The sequence below is a fragment of the Urocampus carinirostris genome, chromosome 17 (genome assembly GCF_059441175.1).
Source record: "Urocampus carinirostris isolate Australia breed hairy pipefish chromosome 17, RoL_Ucar_1.0, whole genome shotgun sequence".
NCBI lineage: Eukaryota > Metazoa > Chordata > Actinopteri > Syngnathiformes > Syngnathidae > Urocampus > Urocampus carinirostris.
The window spans coordinates 12662938-12683473 of NC_142365.1; the positions used below are offsets into that span (position 1 = coordinate 12662938).

At 41.3% G+C, this 20536-nt stretch overlaps 2 protein-coding genes across 4 annotated transcripts in view; both read right to left on the bottom strand.

Moving 5' to 3' along the window:
• The window catches only part of lcp2a (lymphocyte cytosolic protein 2a), a 36107-nt gene that overhangs the window by 9334 nt on the left and 6237 nt on the right, over positions 1–20536 (bottom strand). The window contains exons 2-19 of one of the 3 annotated variants that reach the window (XM_088320683.1): positions 17148–17210; positions 16958–17004; positions 16759–16824; positions 16644–16672; positions 15227–15261; positions 14978–15149; positions 13467–13552; positions 11733–11784; positions 11518–11583; positions 11406–11425; positions 11294–11313; positions 9717–9830; positions 3457–3475; positions 3365–3380; positions 3204–3282; positions 3078–3130; positions 1706–1743; positions 1024–1180 (exon numbers count right to left, since the gene is read on the bottom strand). In XM_088320683.1, the coding sequence (XP_088176809.1) occupies positions 1024–1180; positions 1706–1743; positions 3078–3130; positions 3204–3282; positions 3365–3380; positions 3457–3475; positions 9717–9830; positions 11294–11313; positions 11406–11425; positions 11518–11583; positions 11733–11784; positions 13467–13552; positions 14978–15149; positions 15227–15261; positions 16644–16672; positions 16759–16824; positions 16958–17004; positions 17148–17210 (1132 nt within the window). Of the gene's footprint in view, positions 1–1023; positions 1181–1705; positions 1744–3077; positions 3131–3203; positions 3283–3364; positions 3381–3456; positions 3476–9716; positions 9831–11293; positions 11314–11405; positions 11426–11517; positions 11584–11732; positions 11785–13466; positions 13553–14977; positions 15150–15226; positions 15262–15375; positions 15445–16643; positions 16673–16758; positions 16825–16957; positions 17005–17147; positions 17211–20536 lie in introns of those variants that run through there. The other 2 variants (XM_088320682.1, XM_088320681.1) reach the window with 2 other exon arrangements.
• On the bottom strand, positions 5694–9579 carry LOC148349257 (uncharacterized). Its single transcript, XM_088320680.1, has 2 exons — positions 8896–9579; positions 5694–8096 (listed from the first exon to the last, which is right to left on the bottom strand). Exons 1-2 carry the CDS (start codon positions 9334–9336, stop codon positions 6099–6101), a joined length of 2439 nt encoding a protein of 812 aa, XP_088176806.1. The 5' UTR covers positions 9337–9579; the 3' UTR covers positions 5694–6098.

Sequence of the window (20536 nt, forward strand, 5' to 3'; positions counted from 1 at the left end):
GTTTGAAGTCTGAAATGTGGCAAAAGCTCACAAAGTTCAAGGGAGCCAAATAATTTCGCAAGCCACTGTATATACTTGACAGTTTCTGAAGTTTTTTTTCCCCCACGCCTCTCTTTTCAACAATACCACGTGTGATGTATATGGGATTGGACGTGAACCAAGACTGAGTTACAAGGGCCTGACTCGACCAAATGAGACCCCAATAATCAAATCTCACATCCCTGAATCATAATTTAAATGTTAGGCTCCGAAAAGACCCCATTTACTGGTCCGGCCCCGTTAGATTGATTGGTGTTCGGACCCCTGAGCTAAAATGAGTTTGGCGCACTTGCTCTACATAAGTCAGTAGCATATAGATAGATAGAATACAAAAAGAATACAATACACAAATACCCAATGTGATGTGTTAATACCCAATGTAGCGTGTTATATAGAGTATCTAGATAGTGCTACACAGAATACACACTGCAATAAAAATACGGTAATATGCATTGTGGGGGGTGTGATTTAATGTGGGCCTTTACTCTGCCGGGTGGAGTTAAAGAGCCTCATGGCATCTATCCATCCATCCACTATCTGCACCGCTTATCCTCAGTAGGGTCGCGGGGGTGCTGGAGCCCATCCCAGCTATCTTCAGGCAGTGGGCAGAGGACACCCTGAACTGGTTGCCAGCCAGTCGCAGGGCACACAGAGACAGACAACTCACTTGCTCATTACCACCTAGGGACAATTTGGACCGGCCAATCAACCTGACATGCATATTTTTGGAATGTGGGAGGAAGCCGGAGTGCCCGGAGGAAACTCACGCAAGCACGGGGAGAACATGCAAACTCCACACGCTAAGGTTCAATCTCACGACTTTAGAACTGTGCCGCACATGCGCTAAGCACTGCGCTGCCGTGCTGCCGCAGCAAATCTAATGCTGCGAGATTCTTAAGTAAAAAAGAATTCAATATAACGTATAAATGACATTGAAACAATATTTGTACCATTAAACTAAGAACTTATTAGGCAGTATCTTACCAATGTATTCGCCTTCGCTGGACGGGAGGGCCGGGAAGAGTTTGAGGCTTAGCTCCTCGGAGGGTTCCGTGGGAGGGGGTTCGTAATTGTCTGCCCAGTCCGAGTCATCGCTGACTTCCCTGTCTTCGTCCGGATTCTCATAAGCATCGTCGTCGTCCTCGAGAAACATTCGGAGATAATCAGGGGGTCGGGAGTTTTTGATTAACCGTATTTTTCAGATTGTAAATCGCAGTTTTTTTTCATAGTTTGCCCGGGTGTGCGTTTTTTAGTCTGGTGAGAGTTAAGTGTGAAATTATTAAAACATCAAGCCAATCTGTCATTTCTCATGTAATTTTCATGCAAAACCAAAAGAGGGCGCTCTAGGCCTGTGATGATGATTTCAACATTGCCGGTGATAAATGTTAAAATGTCCCACCGCGTAAAATATCCCCCCCCCTATTATACGTCACCAGCACAAACGTCACAAAAATGACTTATTTTAAATTGCCTTTCGAGATGTTTTTGGTGTTGGATTTAATCAAATAAATTCCCCCCCAAAATGCAATTTACACTCCAGTTCGTCTCATATATGTTTTTCCCTTCTTCATGATGCATTTCTTGGCTGGTGCGATTTATATTCTGGAGCGATTTATAATCCCAAAAATATGGTACACGGCGTATTACAGAGTCTTTCGTTACTCACAAACTCGTTGTCGCCCCAGCCCTCGAACTCAGAAGCTGCTGGAGAATAATTACAGGGTGTTTTAGAATATTTGATATCCTTTGAGATGTAAATATTACAGAAAGTCCGTGATTAAGGCAAATAAAGTATTCAAGTTGAAGATGACAAAATGTATTATCTCTAATCTGGATGAGAAATTCAAAAGTATGTGGATTAGGGAAACGATTTTTCAAATGTTTAATACATGCACCGAAGCAAACACAGCAAATCGGTAATCCAGCTACACGCTGTAGCACATTATTCAAATGATATCGAATTTTGTTTCACTAGAAATAATTTAAATTAAATATATATGATAATGACACAAATAGATTGAAAATAAAAACAATAAATCTAAGAATAAAATATTAATCATTTAAAAGATAATAAAAAAAAAATTTAAACTTGGGAAAACAATATAATAATAATAATCATATATTAAAACATGAAAAGTAATTATTTATAATTAGAATGAAAATGATGATAATTAAAAAAACATAATAGTAACCATTTTATATAACAACAAGAATATTTAAAAATATGAATTCGGAAAAAAATGAAAATAATATAAAACATTTTACATAAAAATTTGAAAAATAATTAAACTAAGAACAATGAAAATACTATGAGATAGATACAGTATATATATATATATATATATATATATACATATATATATATAATAATAGTAATAATTAATAACAAGTAATAAATAAAACATAAAATACATGAATAAAATTCCCATCACTCACTCGTAATAAAATAATGAAATTAAGAGCAATATGATAAAAATATGAACTTTTATGGAAATACACAATACAATAAAATATAATCATATCAATAATAATAGATTAAAATTTAACATAGTAGAATTGATAAACAAACTGATAACAATTAAAAAAACATAATACAGTTTCAAATATTGAGATGAATACAAATCTTATTTTTAGATAAAAATAAAATAAAACAATATAATTACAGTTTAAAAGGAAAATGATTATAATTAAAAAATACATAATAGTATTAATAATAATAATTTAAAAAATGACTTTTAAGGGAAAGAACAATGAAGTAAAAAATAAAACCTTGATAATCATATATTTGATTTTTTTTTGGTTAAAAAAATAAAAACACACGCAAAATACTTGTGATAACAATAACATATTTATAATTAAAAAATAAATACAGTCCTAGTAATCTAAAATAAAATTATTTTGAACTAAAATATAATAATAATGGTAATAGTAATAATAATAATAAGATTTGAAAAAATAACAACATTATATATCAAATTATAATACATAAAATACAAAATAATGATAATTAAAATTTATGATGGCTCTAATATTTTTACCAGAAGGGACACTGAGAGGCAGCGATCCAACTGATGTGGCACTAGAAGGTAACCTGTCAAAAAAAGGGAAAAAAAGAACAAAATGTATCTATTTACTATATATACCTGTATATTGGGGTTGGCTACCTGTCTCCGTGTCGGCTTGGCAGTTTTAGACGAGTTGGCAGGTTCTTTTGAAAGAGGGGGAATGTGTTGAGTTTGAGTACTGCAGGAGAATATACAATTTTTTGATATTTTGTCAAAACCATCCGGCTCGGTTGGACAGAATGAAATGTAAAATTTCTCACCATCGTTGTGTATAAGCTAAAAAGAGGGAAAAAACAGTAAGCCACTGGTAAGACAATAGTTAAAAAAATGAAAAAATAAATAATGTACTCACCTCCCGAACACCATCAATCCTGTAACAATAAGTCACATTAATCAAAGTATATATGCATATAACGTAGACCCCCAGGATACGAAAACCCCAGGTTACAATGCTTTCATTTCACGGTGGAGTAAGATGTATTTCAGGCCCCTCTTTACAGCATTTTTCCCGCTATACCGCATTAACAAATAATTTTGTGTGGCCAAAAACTCAAACTTTGCAGTGTTTGTGCATATGACAAGGTTATGTCACCAAAGATGGCTGACTGCTCTTGATTGACACCATATAAGATGCTGGTCTGCGTTTGGTTTTATCATAGGATCAAGAGGATGCTGACGCGCTATTGTCTGAACTCCCTCCCATAATGCCATTTTCTTCATTCAGTTCAGAATCATGTGTTCTTGGTAAATACTTTACAAGTTAGTGTAATACAATCATATTTTGTAGTGTACTTTTATTCTCTTTGGGTCCTAAGGCTTATGATGATGCTAAATAGAGAAGCAAAAACATTAAAAAGGGGGAAAATATGGAAATGACGCAGCGTAGCGATGGCTACCCCCACTAAGTTGCATGGCCATAACCAATCAACTCTCAGGACTTTTATCAAAAATAAGGAAGCGATTAAAGCAAGGAAATATTCTGAGGGCATGACAGTCCTTTACAAGTTTTAAATTCAGTTTCATTATGAATCCGCTGTCGCCGTCTCCTGCGCCATCTGCATCCACCCACTTACTCCACCGTGCCAGCTCAAGTCATGTCAATCTTAAGGTAAATTAAATGTCATTTTTTCTTTAGATGTACTTGTATATTTAATCATAATGTTTTTAATCAAGTAGTCATATATTACACATAAGTAGTACTTACTGTAGACTACCGTAATTACCAGACATTAAGGTGGACCTAAAAACCCCAATTTGGCCAGGAATTTGAAGGTGCACCTTATAAGCCCAATGCGTCTGATGTAACACAGAATACGGTGAAAAAGATTGAAAATGCATGCGGTAATTATAGGTATGCGCGGTACTACTAAACATTGCTGACCAAAGTCGTAAATCATTGTGAGCAACGGGAATCGAACCGGGTAGTGGCCACCACAGTGATATGCAAAGTGCATTCTGATAGGTTAAACAGTCTCTTCACTTCTTCACTAACAACAACTAAAAGACCTTGTATGGTATTTTGTTGAAAGACTTTCTGTTTTCTCTCTTCTCTAACATCCATCCATCCATTATCTGCACCGCTTATCCCCAGTAGGGCCGCAGGGGTGCTGGAGCCCCTCCCAGCTATCTTCAGGCAGTGGGCAGGGGACACCCTGAACCGGTTGCCACCCAGTCGCAGGGCACACAGGGACAGACAATTCGCTCACTCATTCACACCTAGGGACAATTTGGACCAGCCAATTAATCTGACAAGCATGTTTTTTGGAATGTGGGAGGAAACCGGAGTGCCCGGAGGAAACCCAAGCAAGCATGGGGAGAACATGCAAAATCCACACCGGAGGTTTGATCTCACCAGTACCTCAGAACTGTGCCGCACATGACTTACCCACTGCACCGCCGTGCTGCCTCTTCTCTAACATTCATTGGTAAAATGTAGAGAGACTGAATCACCTATTTGAATGCACTATGCAAATCAGTGTTTCAGGCACTGTATGTAAAAACAGTGTGATAATTCGGTATGTCATTGGTACTACTGGAGGTTTAGTGGTAAAGCGTCGGGTTAGATACCCGTTGCATGCAATGGTTTTCAATTTCGGCCAGTGATAATTTTGGGTTAATATAAACGGGTACTGTGAGTGTATAAAGAGCCAAATGGTTATACAAAGAGTAGGTCTTTCTGTTGTCTTAATTCAATGCGCCTTATAGTCGGGTGTGCCTTATGTATGGAAAATATATGACAAAGCATTATATTTTGGGGATGCATCTTATAATGCGGTGCGCCTCGTAGTGCAGAAAACACAGTATTTCATTTTCCTGCTTTCATCTGGGGTACTGGTGGTTCAGAAGTTTTCTATCCCCCGCTCTCAGGGATGTGATTTGACCAAAGTGAAATTATCTGAAAATTAGCGGGGGGGGGGGGGGGGGGGGGTGATTGCTAGCTGGGGGGGGGGGGGGGGGGGGAACCAGGTAGGACCAGGGCAGTGCCCTGGTGGGGGGAAAAGTGGGGCGAAGCCCCCCCCCGGAGCTCATGGGTTTTTTTAAGTACTTTCAATGCACTCAGATGACAAAGAAATAGACAAGACAACAGCATAAATTTTCAATGTATATTGAACTATCCCATATAAAATTACAGTTTAAGTCAACTCAAAATCAGTCACATTAAAAAACATTTCCCCAACGCCACTATCTTAATTGTAAAGAAGATGGTTCCAGTGGCAAGGGAGACCCTAGACGACCGGCATCTTTCTACAACTGCAGGCGGCTAACGGGATCCAGGTCTGTAGGAAACCGCCTCAAAGCGTGCCGCCACCAGCTTTTGGGATCACTCTTAGTCTGGACTCTACCCTTCGACCTGTTCGGCTTGGGTAACCCTACCAGGAGTACGAGACTCCCGCCGACATAGCTCTGGGGGTCATGGAGACGCGCAAAGTGCCCCACCACGATAAGGTGGTGATCCGTCGGGACACAGCTAAATCCATTCACATGACCCAAACACTACTTCCTCCTAGACTTCATTGCTTTGGAATGGGTCTTTCTAGCCTGCTTCTGTGCAGCTTTGATGGTTCTTCTTGAGGCAGCCTTGCTCATTTGGGTGTCCTGTTTCACAGCAAGTTCTGTTCGTTTTGCAGACAACATAGCTGCTTCTGCATCCTTCTCCTCCCTGTACCTTTTGGAGGATGTCCTCAGATTTAGGCACAGTATGGACTGCACAGGATCCATCAGAATGTCTTTCCTTCCAAAATGGCTGACAGAGGTGGTATTTCTTGCTCTTAGGGCATATTTTACAGTCTGGATAGAACTGTATGTGGCTATGTCCATTCTGCATGCTTTGGGGTTCAGGACATCACCCATGACACTAAAAGCCCCCTCTACTTGCGGCCCATGGAAGCAACTCATGAGAGCCTTCACCATCTTGGCCAGGGTTGGGTATCTTCCAACAGCAAAGACTTGGGCCCACCAACGATCCAGTGCAATTGCCTTCCCCTCTGAGTCCAAAGGTGTTGGCAACTCACTGTCCAACTGGTATTCTCTCACCTCGAGATCATAGTTCCCCAGCTCTGACTCATCAAGGACATTGGTGACCAACGACGACAGCTTCTTCAGTTGGTTTAAAGTTGAGCTGTGTCCTCTGGCAAGTGGGTCAATGGCAGAGGCTGCTCTCAGAAGCTTGCTGTTCATGGGCAACTTTTTCTGAAGGTACAGACCACATGCCAGATATGCTGCCTTGGCTTTGGCTTTGAACTTGAACACAACTGACGACTTGTTAGAAGAATCCATCAGTTTGCTGGTGACACCACCATAGAAAATATCATTTTCTCGGAGTTGGTTGGCTTTGTTGTTCAGTTCAATTTCTGTCAGTTTACAGCCTTGAAGGGACTCTGGCTTTAGGAAACAGGACAAGAACTTCTTGAAGAAGGACACTTGCTTGTCGTTCAGCTTGTGGATCATTGGCGTTTTCGTCTCAAAGGTGATCACATAGTTCTTCAGCAAGGGCAGAACTGCTGTGTACAGGTTGAGGGTGAGAAGCGTATCCAATCTTGTGAAGAATATCTTCTCATAGATCCTCTGCTTCCTCTTCCTTCCTTCCTCAGTCATGTTCTTTTGGCCTAAAGCTGATTGTATGTCTTTGAGTTTGGCTTTGACTTCTCTTGAAAGATCCTTCTTGTGGTAGATGGCCATGATGGTGGGAAGATAGAGTTCTTTATCTCCTCTGCCAAGAAATGCATAGTAGAAGATGGTAAAGACATCCATGAGGCGTAAGGTGGACATTGAAACATTATAGTTTGAAAGCCATCGATGGCTGACAAATCTCTCTGGCATGGTGAAGGTGATGCCTGTCAGAAAGCAAATTTCTTGAAGAGCTTCCTTCAGATCGGTTGACCACTTGAAATCGTTGAAGAGATCATTATGGAGTCCTTCAATCTTGTACTCAAATGGCTTGCAAAAATGCTTAGAGGCGTTGTGGATGTGGTGGCAGGTATCCCCATCTATGTCAAGGAGATGTGGTGCTGGTCCCTCTCGCAAACGCGTCTCAACTCCAGATTTGGAACCCCGCATCACTGCACATGAGTCCATCAACACAGACACCAAATTGCTCCAGGGAATATTGTTCTTGGTCATGAGGGCTGAGAGTTCATCAAAGAGAGATTTGCCGTCAACTTTAACAACACTCAAAGATGCTAAATGTTCCACCACAACAGACTTTGTCGACGGGGAGAAATAGCTGACGAGAACACACAGGACACGGTGTAGATTGTTGCTGGTGGACTCATCAATGTTCATTGAAAAGTGGGAGGATCTTAAGTTTGTTAAAGTCTCATCAAGCATAGTATGGGCAAGGCCATACTTTGTTTTGTAGGATGCACTGGTTCTATCCATGGACAGTCCATTCAGAGCTTTTGGATCCCTTGCCAGTTCCTTTGACAGTGTGATGAGCTTTGGGGCCATGGTGAACGGAAGAGAATTTTCGGCCAGCACTCCCAACAGCATTGCCTGAAGAATAAAAGAAATTTAACAATAATCAGTAAACAATTAAATAATTTAAATAATTATTTGAATTATAATCCAAAATGTCATGCGACCAAAGTAAATAAAAAAGGATTTAGTCTAAACTTTCATGCACATTCACATGTCAGAGTATTTATTATGGTGACAAAAAAATGTTGAAAATTAGCTACAAACCATTGGAAATAATATTTACCATGCAATAAATCATTTAATCAATCATTCTTAATACATAATGGATAACAAAAACATAAAATACCTCATGCAGCAAGCTCTGATAAAAACACAATCATGCATTCGACTAAGATCATCTCTGTAACTGCATACATCAAGACACTCAACATCTTGAAACCTAAAAAGTGCAAACATGCAGCATTCATTTGAGTTTGTGTCAATGATTAACCATGTTATTAATATTAAGTAAATTATGTACCATAATAATATCGTGGCCATTAAGAAAATCAATGGTAGAATATCATACAAGTACTTAATTTAAAAAATATAAATACTGACAATAGTTTTGATTACTATTAGGCTTAATAATATTTTTAAATTTCCTAAATCATATTTTAAATGTAATAATTTATTTCTTTAATAGCAGCGTATCCAAGTATTTGATAAATGAAAGTACAATAAGTATAGGCCCTACAGTAAAGTGTTGGTGTAATGTACACATGAAAATCTATTATTGTAATTGTTAAATATTTATGGCCATTTTTATTACGTTATAATATTTTCGAAAAAAATGGGAAAACTGTCAAATAAATTTGAAAAGTTTACCACCTACCTCAAAATTCACGACTCTATCAGCAACTGGTACAGGTTGTTGGGGTGGATCACGTCTCTTTATTACCGCTTCCGATTGTGATGTCAATAAGGGATGGAGGCCGTAAAGTTTTGGAGTTTTCGTTTGGGCACCGAAACTTCCAGCGATGGAATAATTTGTCGTTCTTGACTGGAGTTCTTTCACGTGTTTTTTGCTCTTTGCGTGACTTTCAAGAGCTTTGAAACCTCTCCCACCATAGTCGATGGTATCATGACACCAAATGCAAAGTGCTTTCCCGGCACGATCGATCTTCCGAATAAAGTCATTGAACAAATTCGTCACAGTCTTCTTTCCAACATTCGTAGATAATTCCTTCTCCAACCAGTCCCATCGAAACTTGTTTTTTACAATCTTATCAATTTCTTTAGCTCGCGGAGCATCTTTGCGTTCGATCACGGACATCTTTCTTTAAACACCCGGCAAAAACGTGTGAGAAATGAACAATGGCACACTCCTATAACAAGCGCGTTTATTGGTCAACACGAGACTTCAACCAATCGCAAGTACGTTTCATTTCAGTTACGGAAACACTCAAATGGCATGCTGTCGAGACGAAATCGTTTTTTTTTACCAATTAAAACACCGGAAATTTTAAAATTTTATTTTTGGAGATAAAAAAAGCGGAATTCCGCGAATTAGCGGAAAAATCACATCCCTGCGCTCTATGGCAATTATACTTTGCGATTTCCACCTCAGACTGGATTGATGTCATATCCCGGGGTTCTATTGTATATAAAATACCGTTCAACAAATGACAATAATTTAAATATAGTTTGAGCAACCTGCGGGCAGCAGGCTTGACAGAGGAGTTGCTCCTGCCGATGGAGGTGGAGGAGGAAGGAGGTGGCACAAGAGGTCTGGACCTCGTGAGGCAGTCCGGGACGTCCACCTGAAGCCTGGGGGATAACCCCAGATAAATTTTTAAGATCAATATATCATACCATTTAAAAGTTTTTGGTCGTTTAGTAATGTCCTTGTTTTTTAATAAAAAGCACAGTTTTTCCCCATTAAAATAACAGTAAACTAATCCGGAATACACCCCATGCAGTGTTAACGTGGTAAATGACTATTTTAGTTGCAAGTGTCTGTATTTAATGTAATATCTACATAGGTGTATAGAGTCGCACCTAATAGGCTAGTGCTCCGGAGCGGTCACATCCAATAGGCCAGTCCGCCATATGAGCCAACAAAAAATAACTCGAACCATGGAGAGTGCGCCCTTTAAAACAGTGCGCCAAATGGGTGTGGAAATACGGTACAATAATGAGCTTTACATTAACATTGACTACCGGCAAGCGAAGCATGAGCTTTATCTCATTTCTTCTTTTTTTTTCTTTTCGCCGCTCCAGACTCCTGTTGCCGTTTCGAGGCCATGTTCGCACAGGTGTTCACCAAATTGCGAATAAGGCATCATCGAACATACCACTGGGAGGGGATGGGAGCACCATGAGACTGGAGATAGGTCGGGGCACAAAGCAGATTCACCTCTATTCTCAGGAAATTTGGTTTTTGCTGCTTTTGTATTGTTTAACCATATCAGCGCATATTATTAACACTTTTAACACTTTACACTTTTTTTCACGACCCAGATTTTTTGGGGCCCTTGATGCCCTACGCAGTGCACGTTATGTGCGTTTGCGGGGCAGGCAAGGCGGATACAAAAACATGTTCATTAAAAAGCAGCAGTAGCTCAGGAGGTAAAGCACTCATTTTGGGATCAAGATTCTCGGCTCCTCTGTGTTATGTGTCGAAGTGTCCTTGGCAAGACATTGAATCCCTAATGCCCCCGATAAACAGTTGCCTTGCATGGCTGACGCTGCTAGCGGTGTGTGTGAATGGGTAAGTGTTAAGCACGTTGTAAAGCGCATTGGGAGGTCTTCATTGACTTGAAAAGCACTATATAAATGAAGGCCATTCACATTTACCAATAAACCAACAAACCCAAATGTAAATGGTCTGCATTTATATAGCCCTTTTCAAGGGCTTTACAATGTGCTTCACACTTACCCATTCACGCACACTCACATACCAATAGCAGCGTCAGCCATGCAAGGCAACTATTTGCATATCGGGGGCATTAGGGATTCAGTGTCTTGCCCAAGGACACTTCGACATATAACACAGAGGAGCCGGGAATCGAACCTGCGAGTGAGAGGACGAAAAAAAGACACAAGAAGATCACCAAAGCATTTGCTCTTTTGTATAGCGCCAAACAATCCTTTCAATGAAATAACAAACTATAAATCCTTTGAAAAATTGCACTACATCACATCGCGATATCGATTAGATTTCGGTAATCATTCATCCCTTGTACATACATACAGAGTCAGGCAGTGTTAGTGTTGATTTGCGTGCTTACCTTCGAGAAGGTACGCTGGGCTGTAACACACAGTAGATAACGCAAAAATTTCGCGTTCAAACCGTTTATGCAATACATTTGGACGAATGTGGGCAGGACGAGTTACACTTACCCTCGCTGGTACACTAGGACCTGTGAGGAAGAAAAACATAAATAAATGTACGAGGGTTGAAGTATTTCTAGATTTCTTTCAAAGTACAAAAATATCAGATTTTTTTTCTTACCTCGAATAGGAGAAGAATTATGGCCCGGCTTGTTGCCACGAAATATCTGAGGAGGTCCAGGAAGCACTTCAAGAATGAAATAAAAATAAAATATTCAACTGATTTATCACCGAGAGCAAAAGTCTAGTACTGCACTTATTCTGATAACCGACTTCATCTGTTTTAAAGTATATGTTCTTTTACTTATATATATTTCATATTATTTTCCGGCTCACCTTGTTCATGTCGAGAAGAATGATGAGACTGATCTCGACTGGACTCAACGTGCTGCACAAACAAAAAAATACATCAAAAGGATCATTAGTATCTGTCACCGGTATCTTTTGCGGTCACAAGTATCGTTTTAAATACAAAATGTTGTCTGATAAAGGGTTGGCAATTAGGGCTATTGTGAGTTTTTAACTAGATTAATGTCACGGTTGCCCATTGCCCTCACTCGGCCCCGCCTGTTTGGCGCCAGCTGTGCCTCGTTGCCTGATTGGCTTCCCTCCTATTTAAGCTCAGTGCTCTCACTCACCCCTTGTCAGTCCGTCAACGAACCTCTGCACCCGCCTGACGTGTGTTTTGATTCTGTCCGGTATCGACCCCGTCTATCTCGTTCTGTCTGATATCTGACTCCAGTCTCGGGTATCGATCCCGTCTTTCTCGTCCTGTTTGATATCTGACTCCAGTCTCCAGTGTCTGGTATCGATCCCGTCTTTCTCGTCCTGTTTGATATCTGACTCCAGTCTTCAGTGTCTGGTATCGATCCCGTCTGTCTCGTCCTGTCCGATATCTTGCTTCAGTCTCCGGTATCCGTGTCGATTCCGCCTGTCTCATCCTGTCCGATATCTTGCGCCAGTCTCCGGTATCGAATCTGTCTGTCTCGTCCTGTCTGATATTTGACTCCAGTCTCCAGTATTGGGTATTGATCACGTCTTTCTCGTCCTGTTTGATATCTGACTCCAGTCTCCAGTGTCTGGTATCGATCCTGTCTGTCCCGTCCTGTCCGGTATCGATCTCGTCTGTCTTGTATCTGCTCGTGTATCTGCTACCGATCCTGGCTGTCCCGTCCTGTCCGGTATCTGCTCATGTATCTGGTATTGATCATGTCTGTCCCGTCTGTCCGGTATCTGGTATCAATCATGTCAGCCTCTGGCTTCCTGTTTTTCCACGCCGGACTTCTGTCTTCTTCCGCCCAGCGATCGCCGAATCACTGGCCTTTGTGTTCACGTGCATGACTGCCCCGTTCCCGTGAAATAGAGCTTGCGTGAAAACTGTTCTGTCTCTGACAGATCAACATGAACATAGTAAAATGTTCGCGGATTATAATAAGCTGCAGTTATATTTTACTTCTTTTAAGTAAACAGTAAGTTCTTAAATTACTGCAGAAAGGAAAACTTTTCAGAGAGTCATCAACACATTCCAGGAAATCATTAACTGCCCTCTGGCCAGTCTGGCGGACTGCCGCAGAACAACATACATTTTTTCTTATTTTTCTTTCTCAAAGAGACATTGTGTATTTTTTAGTGCTTCCTAGTAGTGAAATAACTTCATTCAATAAACAAAAACAATACTGAAGTAAAAATACATGAACTATCTTACAAAGGTGCATTTCTTTAAATATTTGCATTTATTTTACAAAACATGAGCCTCACCTAGAGGGAGCTGACATAATTGTCAACCATCTTGTTGCTATAGGTACCCAGAAAACCAAAAAGCTCGCAAAGGGCTGGGCATAAAAAAAGGGATGAAAATGGTGCGGTTTGGTCACTTTGAGTCTTCTAGTTTGTATCCTTGTGCTTTTTAGCACTCGTTTTCAGTTGCACGACGCAACACAGTGACATCTAGTGGTCAGGTTTTGAATTACATGTTGATCATGGAGTGCGGCGTAAAATGTGGTTGTTACCAATGGAAATGAAGACAATTCTGTTCCGAACCCGTAAGCACGAATTCAAAATAACACTCACGATCCGAGGCGACAGGGCCGGACGTGATGTCACCGGTGGGCGGGGCCAAACGACAGGCGGCGCACCTTTGGATGGCGCGCCTTCATCTGCAAGGTCAAAATTCACCGTTTTGAAGTCAAACCATTTTTGGGATTCTGTGTTTGAATTTGTTGAGGATAAATAGGTTAAAATTGTTTTGTATGTTATCCTTTTTTGGTAGTTTTATAAATATCGTAATTATATTTCCAGTGTTTTTGTATAGAAATGGAAATGTTCTTCTTTTTTTCTTCTTTTATCTCTCTTTTCCCCTTTGTCGTTGTATTTTTTCCCCTGTTTCTTTATTCCATTTTTTGTCTTTTTTTCTCAGTTTTCCCCTCTTTTTAAGTTATTGCGTGCATGTTACATAATTTGTTAATTAATGTAGGGTTAAAGCAACAAAAACAACCTGAAGAGCCGTTTGAGACCCGAAAGAGCTCTTTTTAGTGATTCCCCACCTCAAAAACAACGGTTTTCTAAAAATAGTCGGTATTCCCATCTCTTCAACAGACCATTCGCTTCCTCAATGATAAAAGTAAACTCCGGTCAAAGATGTCACCGCAGTGTTTCGTATATGCTCAGAAAATTTCAAATTATTCGACATACAACTTCTTTTTAAATTAACTAAAATTGTTACATTCCTTGGTAACTAGTTACTTTTCTATAGAGTAATTCAGTTTTTAACTTAGTTACTTTTTGGAAGAAGTAGTGAGTAACGATAATGAATTACTTTTTAAAGCAACGTGTCCAACACTGGTTATGATACAATGTTCAATAGAAAAAAAATAATTTAAAAAGTGCAAGGTCCAGGGTTCGATTCCAGCCACCGCAGCCTCTCCGTGTGGAGTTTGCATGTTCTCCCCGTGTCAGCTGGGGTTTCCTCCGGGCACTACGGTTTCCTCCCACATTACAAAAACATGCATGTCAGGCTAATTGGCCGGTCCAAATTGTCCCTAGGTGTGAATGAGCGGGTGAGTTCTCTGTCTCTGTGGGCTCTGTGATTGGGTGGTAACTAGTTCAGGGTGTCCCCTGCCCACTGGCCAGAGATAGCTGGGATGGGCTCCAGCAACCCCGTGACCCTAGTGAGGATAGAAAAGGGATGGATGGGTCCTCTGCCGGTCCAAAGTGGTACTACAACTTTCAGCGTCACAGCAGAATTGTGCGCACTCTAATTGGACTGGCCAATTAACCTGACATGCATGTTTTTGGAATGTGGGAGGAAACTGGCGTGTCCACAGGTACGGGGAGAACATGCAAACTCTGCACACGAAGGCTGGTAGCTGGATTTGAACCCATAACCTAATAACTGTGCCGCATACGCATTAACAACTCAGCTGCCGTGCCGCTCAATGCTTTTAATAATCGATGTCATTCAATGTTATTGATTAGTTGTTGCAGCCCTAGCGCAACAACAGGTGAATGTGTGTGTTATGTTAAGGCTCAATATTTTGGGGGGTTGTAGAGTGTACCGGAACATATTTCTCCCCCTTTTTTACCGATATATTCTCCGTCTCCGCCTCCTTTGCGCGGCAAGTCCTCCGAGGGTTCCGAAGGGGGAAGCTCGTAAGGCTCGGCCCCGATCGGGTCGTCGTCGGGTTCCTCGTAGTCGCTCTGGCTGCCGTCGTCCCCGCCGCTGTTGGGACTTTCGTAGTCGTTGACGTCGTCGTCCTGAAATAAAAGCGAGAGAAAAAAAGCGCCGAGCGTTTACCCGGCAATAAGGTGTGCTGCGGAATATGGCCACTTACAAAGTGATTGTCCCCCGAAACGATGACGTCGCGGACTGCGGAAGAAAAAAATGTGAAAACGAGGGAAATCGTCTAGCAACAGGACAAGAAAATAATTGTCTTATGCACATTTTTTAGATTGATCATGAACCTCCGCAAAATGAAATTACGTGTATGTTGGGGTGGAAGGGGTGACTCCATTTGAAAACTTCCACTTGCGATGATTGTCACGCCCTCAGAACGGGTGTGTCAAGCTCATATCAGCTCAGAGGGGTAGAAAAAAGGGGAGTGAGAGAGAAATAGATTTAGGAAGGAAGAGAGAAAGAGAGGGGGGAATACTGAGAGAAAGAGACGAAAAGAAAGAAAGGAAAATAAATAAATAAGGAAAGAAAGAAAGAACAAAAGGAAGGAAGGAAGGAAGGAATGAAAGAAGGAAGCAAGAAAGGGAGGGGGAGAGGTAGGATTAGGGAGGGATAGAGAGAGAGAGAGAAACATAGCAGGAAAGCGGGAGAGCAAAAAGAGAAAGACAAAAAAGAGACACAGAGAGCAGAATAAATCAAGAAAAAGACAGAGAGAGACAAAGGGAGACGTTTGAGAGAAAGGGAAAAGAGAAAGCAAGGGAGACAAAGAGAAAAGGGGAGATAAAAAGAGGGAAGCACAAGATAGAGAGAGATAGAGAGAGAGGACAAGAGAAAGAGAGAATAGAGGGAGAGAAAAAGAAAGTGAAAAGAGGAAAAAGATAGAGAAAGACTGAAATAAAGACATAAAGAGAGACAAAGAGTGAAAAGAGAAACAGAAAAAGAGAGAGAGAGAGAAAAGACAGCGGGATTTTTTTTCTTTCTCTCTCTCTCTCTCCCTCTTTCTCTCTCTCTTGCTCTTTATTATTTCTCACTTTTCTCTCTTTTTCACTCTTTTTCCCCTCTCCTTTTCTCACGCTCACTCTTTTCTCTCTTTCTCTCTTTCTCTTCTGTCATTCTTTTTCTCTTCTTATCCCTCCCGTATTGTCTGTATTTATTTCTTTTACTATCTTTCTTTCTCTTTTTTCTCTTTCTTTCTCTTCCTCTGTCATTTTTCCCCTTTTCCTCTCTATTGTACTCTCTCTCTCTCTCTCTCTCTCTCTCTCTCTCTCTCTATTGAGCTCTCACTCTCGTCTTATCTCTGTCTTACACTGTCTCTCTCTCTCTCTCATTTATTGCTCTCCTTTCCCTCTCTTTTGCTCCCTCTCTGTCTTTTTTTTCGCTCTTTCTCTTAAATCTGCTAGTCTGGCTTCCATGAGATCTTTTTTCTAGCATGTGGCTAAAATGAGTCTGACAGATTTAGAACAACAAGCCTAATACGGTTCTAATTGATTACAGAACAATCTGAAACACTGTGGTTAGTAGCAGTGATATAATAATAGAAGCATTTATTAAACATAGCATGAGATCTAAGATTTTACCCGGTTCATGAAATCGCTGTGCTGTAGTTCTACAATAGAAAAAGAATACATTTAGTTAATGATTATCATAGACATTTCATTTCTCCCGTGCATATCCACCGAAACAGGAACTCACTTTTTACCAAACAAGCCTCGTTTTTCTTCCCTCCTGCTAATGTCAGCACTCAGTTTGGATACAATCCTATTGGGACACACACACAAAAAAAACTTTTGTTTTGTGTTCTATATCCTCGACTTTGATTTATTTTGTCTCTAGGTGCACGACGGCGGATGAAGTGCTGCCCCTTGAGTGAAAAAATGAGAAAAAATCTCACGGGGTATGAAGTTTGGGAAATTTCTGCAGGTCGTTCTCACTCAGGTTCTGCAAAAAATAAGGTATAGAGATTTCACTTTTGTACAAGATTTTCTCTCGTATGTCATTGAATGCATCGTCACAGTGCGTGAACAAAATAATCTGTTAAAAATTAAGGAGTAACATAAAAAGGAATAGGACATTGAACTCACCACAAATCTTATTCCATTTATGGAGTACTTCAACACAGTTTTGTCACAGTCGGTCAAATTCATCTGTAACAAACATAGGGACTCATGTAACAGAGTTGAAATTTGATTGTTTTGAATGTTTTTTTGAATTCTCACAAAATCTGTGTTTTTGTTGTATTACTGTTAATATTCCGGTACCTCATTCAGTTGTTAAGTCATGGGCGTCTGCGACTGTTTTTTTCGTTTGGCACTTTATGGGCTTCAGCGCTTGCCGTAGCTTAAGTGATTTTTGTAAGCGTTGAAGATAATTGCAGTCGAGAACAGAGACCCCTGACTTTTGTATTGTTTTATTTACTGAATGCAGGCAATAAACCCAGAGATTGTGAAACCTTGTGTCGTGCATGAACGAGGGTCGCTACACTGGTGCCGTGACTACGCAACTGGATCATTTCGATCAGCCTCTGAGCAGATCCCGGCGTTGCTGCATATTCTTCTTGTGTTCACTAGAGGGTACTGTTGTACTGCATTGGCGCTTTGATTTTGTTTTATGTATTTGTGCCACTGTGCATTTGCTATCAATACGTTAATTATTAGTTAATTTCTGGTTTTTATTTTTCCTGTTTTATTTTCTATTCTTTGTATTATCGAAAGTATAATGGCTGAAGGATATAGTAGTCAAAATGACGATTTTCAGGGCTTTTCTATTGGCAGGGGTGTCCATTTTAATGGTTTGAATGCAAACACACTTACTAGTGGGTATGGAAGTAAAGGTGTAGGTGGTCTCCAAGAACATGTTAGTGATGGGAGGGACAGGGGGCGTGGTATGAGCCCAAACTGGTCTCCAAGTGAACAGTTCTTGAGGGAGAATGCACAGACTTCAACCCAAATGAGTGATAATATTGCCCTGCAACACTTGACTGACATGGTAGGCCGAATTGGAGAACAGATAGGCAACTCAGTATTGGCTAGTCTGCTCTCTTCTGGTTTCATTGATCGCACACATGCACATGACACACCAATGACTGGAAAAGCAGCGACTGTTATGACTAAAGACGACCCTAGACCACATAACACAACGCAGGAAAACACTACACCGGTAATTGTCCATGTCAAGACTGAACGTGAAATTGTGACTTTCAGGGGAAATGGTTCTGACAAGTGTTCAATTCAAGAATGGATCACCATGACTAAAGCCCAGCTTCGGAAACAGTCATATACAACAGCTGAGAAAGCAGATGAGATACTAAGCAGGCTTTTAGGGAGGGCAAGAGACGTTGTCAGAGTAGCTCTCAGGAGTGATGAGGCACTTGATGTGAGGCAAGACCCAGATATCATTTATGACATTCTAATACGATACTTTAGTCATTCCTCGTCAACTCTCCCATTGCAAGATTTTTACACCACGCTACCCACGCCAAAGGAAAATCCAGTTGACTACTGGATCAGACTAAACAAAGCAGCAGACACTGCTGATGAGGGTTTGCGTCGCTTGGGCAGAAAAATGGAAAACCTTGGCGGGGAAGTGGCACAAATGTTTGCAAAGTACTGTCCTGATCCACAGCTATCAAACATTTTCAGATGCAAGCCTGTTAATGAGTGGACTTCTAAGGACGTTCAACTCAGGATAGATGAGTATCAAAGGGAATCAGGGGCGTCAACTAGGTCTTGCAGTGTCCCTCCACTGAAGAATTACCCGACTGCAGTGCTTGACAGTGAATCTCCTTGTTGTTCCTACTCTGGCTCTATAGAGACGGGTCTCCAGTCCATTTGTCCCCACCATGTTAACCCCGATCCATATACACATTTTTCGTGTGTTCGACAGCATGCCCAGCGCCCACAGCATGTCTCACCGCCTGTCCGTGTCCCACCACAGCATGTCCCACCACAGTATGTCCCACAGCCTGCTCAGAAAGATGACAGTGATGTCCTTGGCCGAATGATGAGCATGCTAGAGAGAGTTTTGTCTAGAGTGGAGCCACGGAATCCTGAGCGTATTCAGAGGCGCCTAAGTCCTTTCAACTCTCCTCCATGTAAGGTGTGTGGTGGCGCTGATCACTCCACTTTATATCATTGCAAATTGAATAATCTGTGTTTCAAGTGTCTAGCCCCTGGTCACTCTAAGCAGCATTGCCCCGACAAAGTTTCTCCCCAAATCAGTTCAGTTTCGGGAAACTAGCTGACCTGTATTCAGAGGGAGGCCGTACAGGTCAAAATGAGTTCTCCCACCCATTTGATCTCAATTTCAATTCAGTTTTTAATTCTGACACGTTCACACAATCTCAGTTGCCTAATATTGTTTATCAAAACACACATACTGTAGGGGGCCGCGATAGTTTGTTTTATGTACCAGTTAGAGTGGGGAGCAGTATGACTTTGGGGGGGATGTTGGATAGTGGCTCCATGGCCTGTACCGTGAGTGAGACTGCTCTGCGTAAGATGCTCTCTGTTGGAGCAGTACGTACAGAAGACGAATTTTCCACCAACGTGACACTCATTGGTGTTGGGGGTCGACGAGTGTGCCCAAAGTCAGCTTTCAACATCGAAATGGAAATCAATAATTGTAAAATGATTGTGCCAACAATTGTTGTTGAGGGGCAACCTGATGACCTAATCATTGGAACTAATGTTATCAGAAACATATTGCATGAGTCAAAGAAGTTTGGTGCGTACTGGACAGCAATCTCTGCTCCATCATCCACTAATGCTGAAACTGAGCAATTTCTTTCATTGCTAGCTGGCTTGCATAGATGGAGAGGTGGTGAAATGCCCGAGAAGATAGGCACAGTGCTCTGCAATTCAGCCACATGCCTTGAGCCTGGCCGTGAGTACCTCTTGTGGGGGAAGCTGTCAAAAACTGCACGAGTATCTCCTGGGAGCGCAGCGATGACAGAACCTACGTCGGCACGATCTGCCCCCAAGGGTCTAATGGTCGCCAGAATCGTCACACCTCTGTGGGCAGATGGATGGGTTCCACTGAAAGTCATGAATGTCACAGAATATCCGCTGTTTTTGAGACGCAATGCAAAGCTGGCTGACTTGGTGCCTTGTGTTGCTTTGGAGGATCTAGACCTGGTCAGTGGCCATCAGAGTACTTCCGTTGTGCAATTGCCCCCTGTCTGCTCTGATGTAAGTAATGCTGAGGAGAAGCTACAGTCTATTGGCCTGGGTGAACTAGATGTTGGCTGTTGTGATGCATCGTCTGAGTGTAAAGACAAGTTGTCAGAGCTGATCATTCACTACCAAGACATCTTCTCGCGTAATCACCTTGACTGCGGAAAGGCGAAGGACTTTGTTCACAGAATCCATCTGGTTGACCAAAAGCCGTTCAGACTCCCTTTTAGACGTGTGCCACCGAGTCAGTATCAAAAATTACGCCAAGTTTTGAATGAAATGGAAGAGAAAGAGATCAT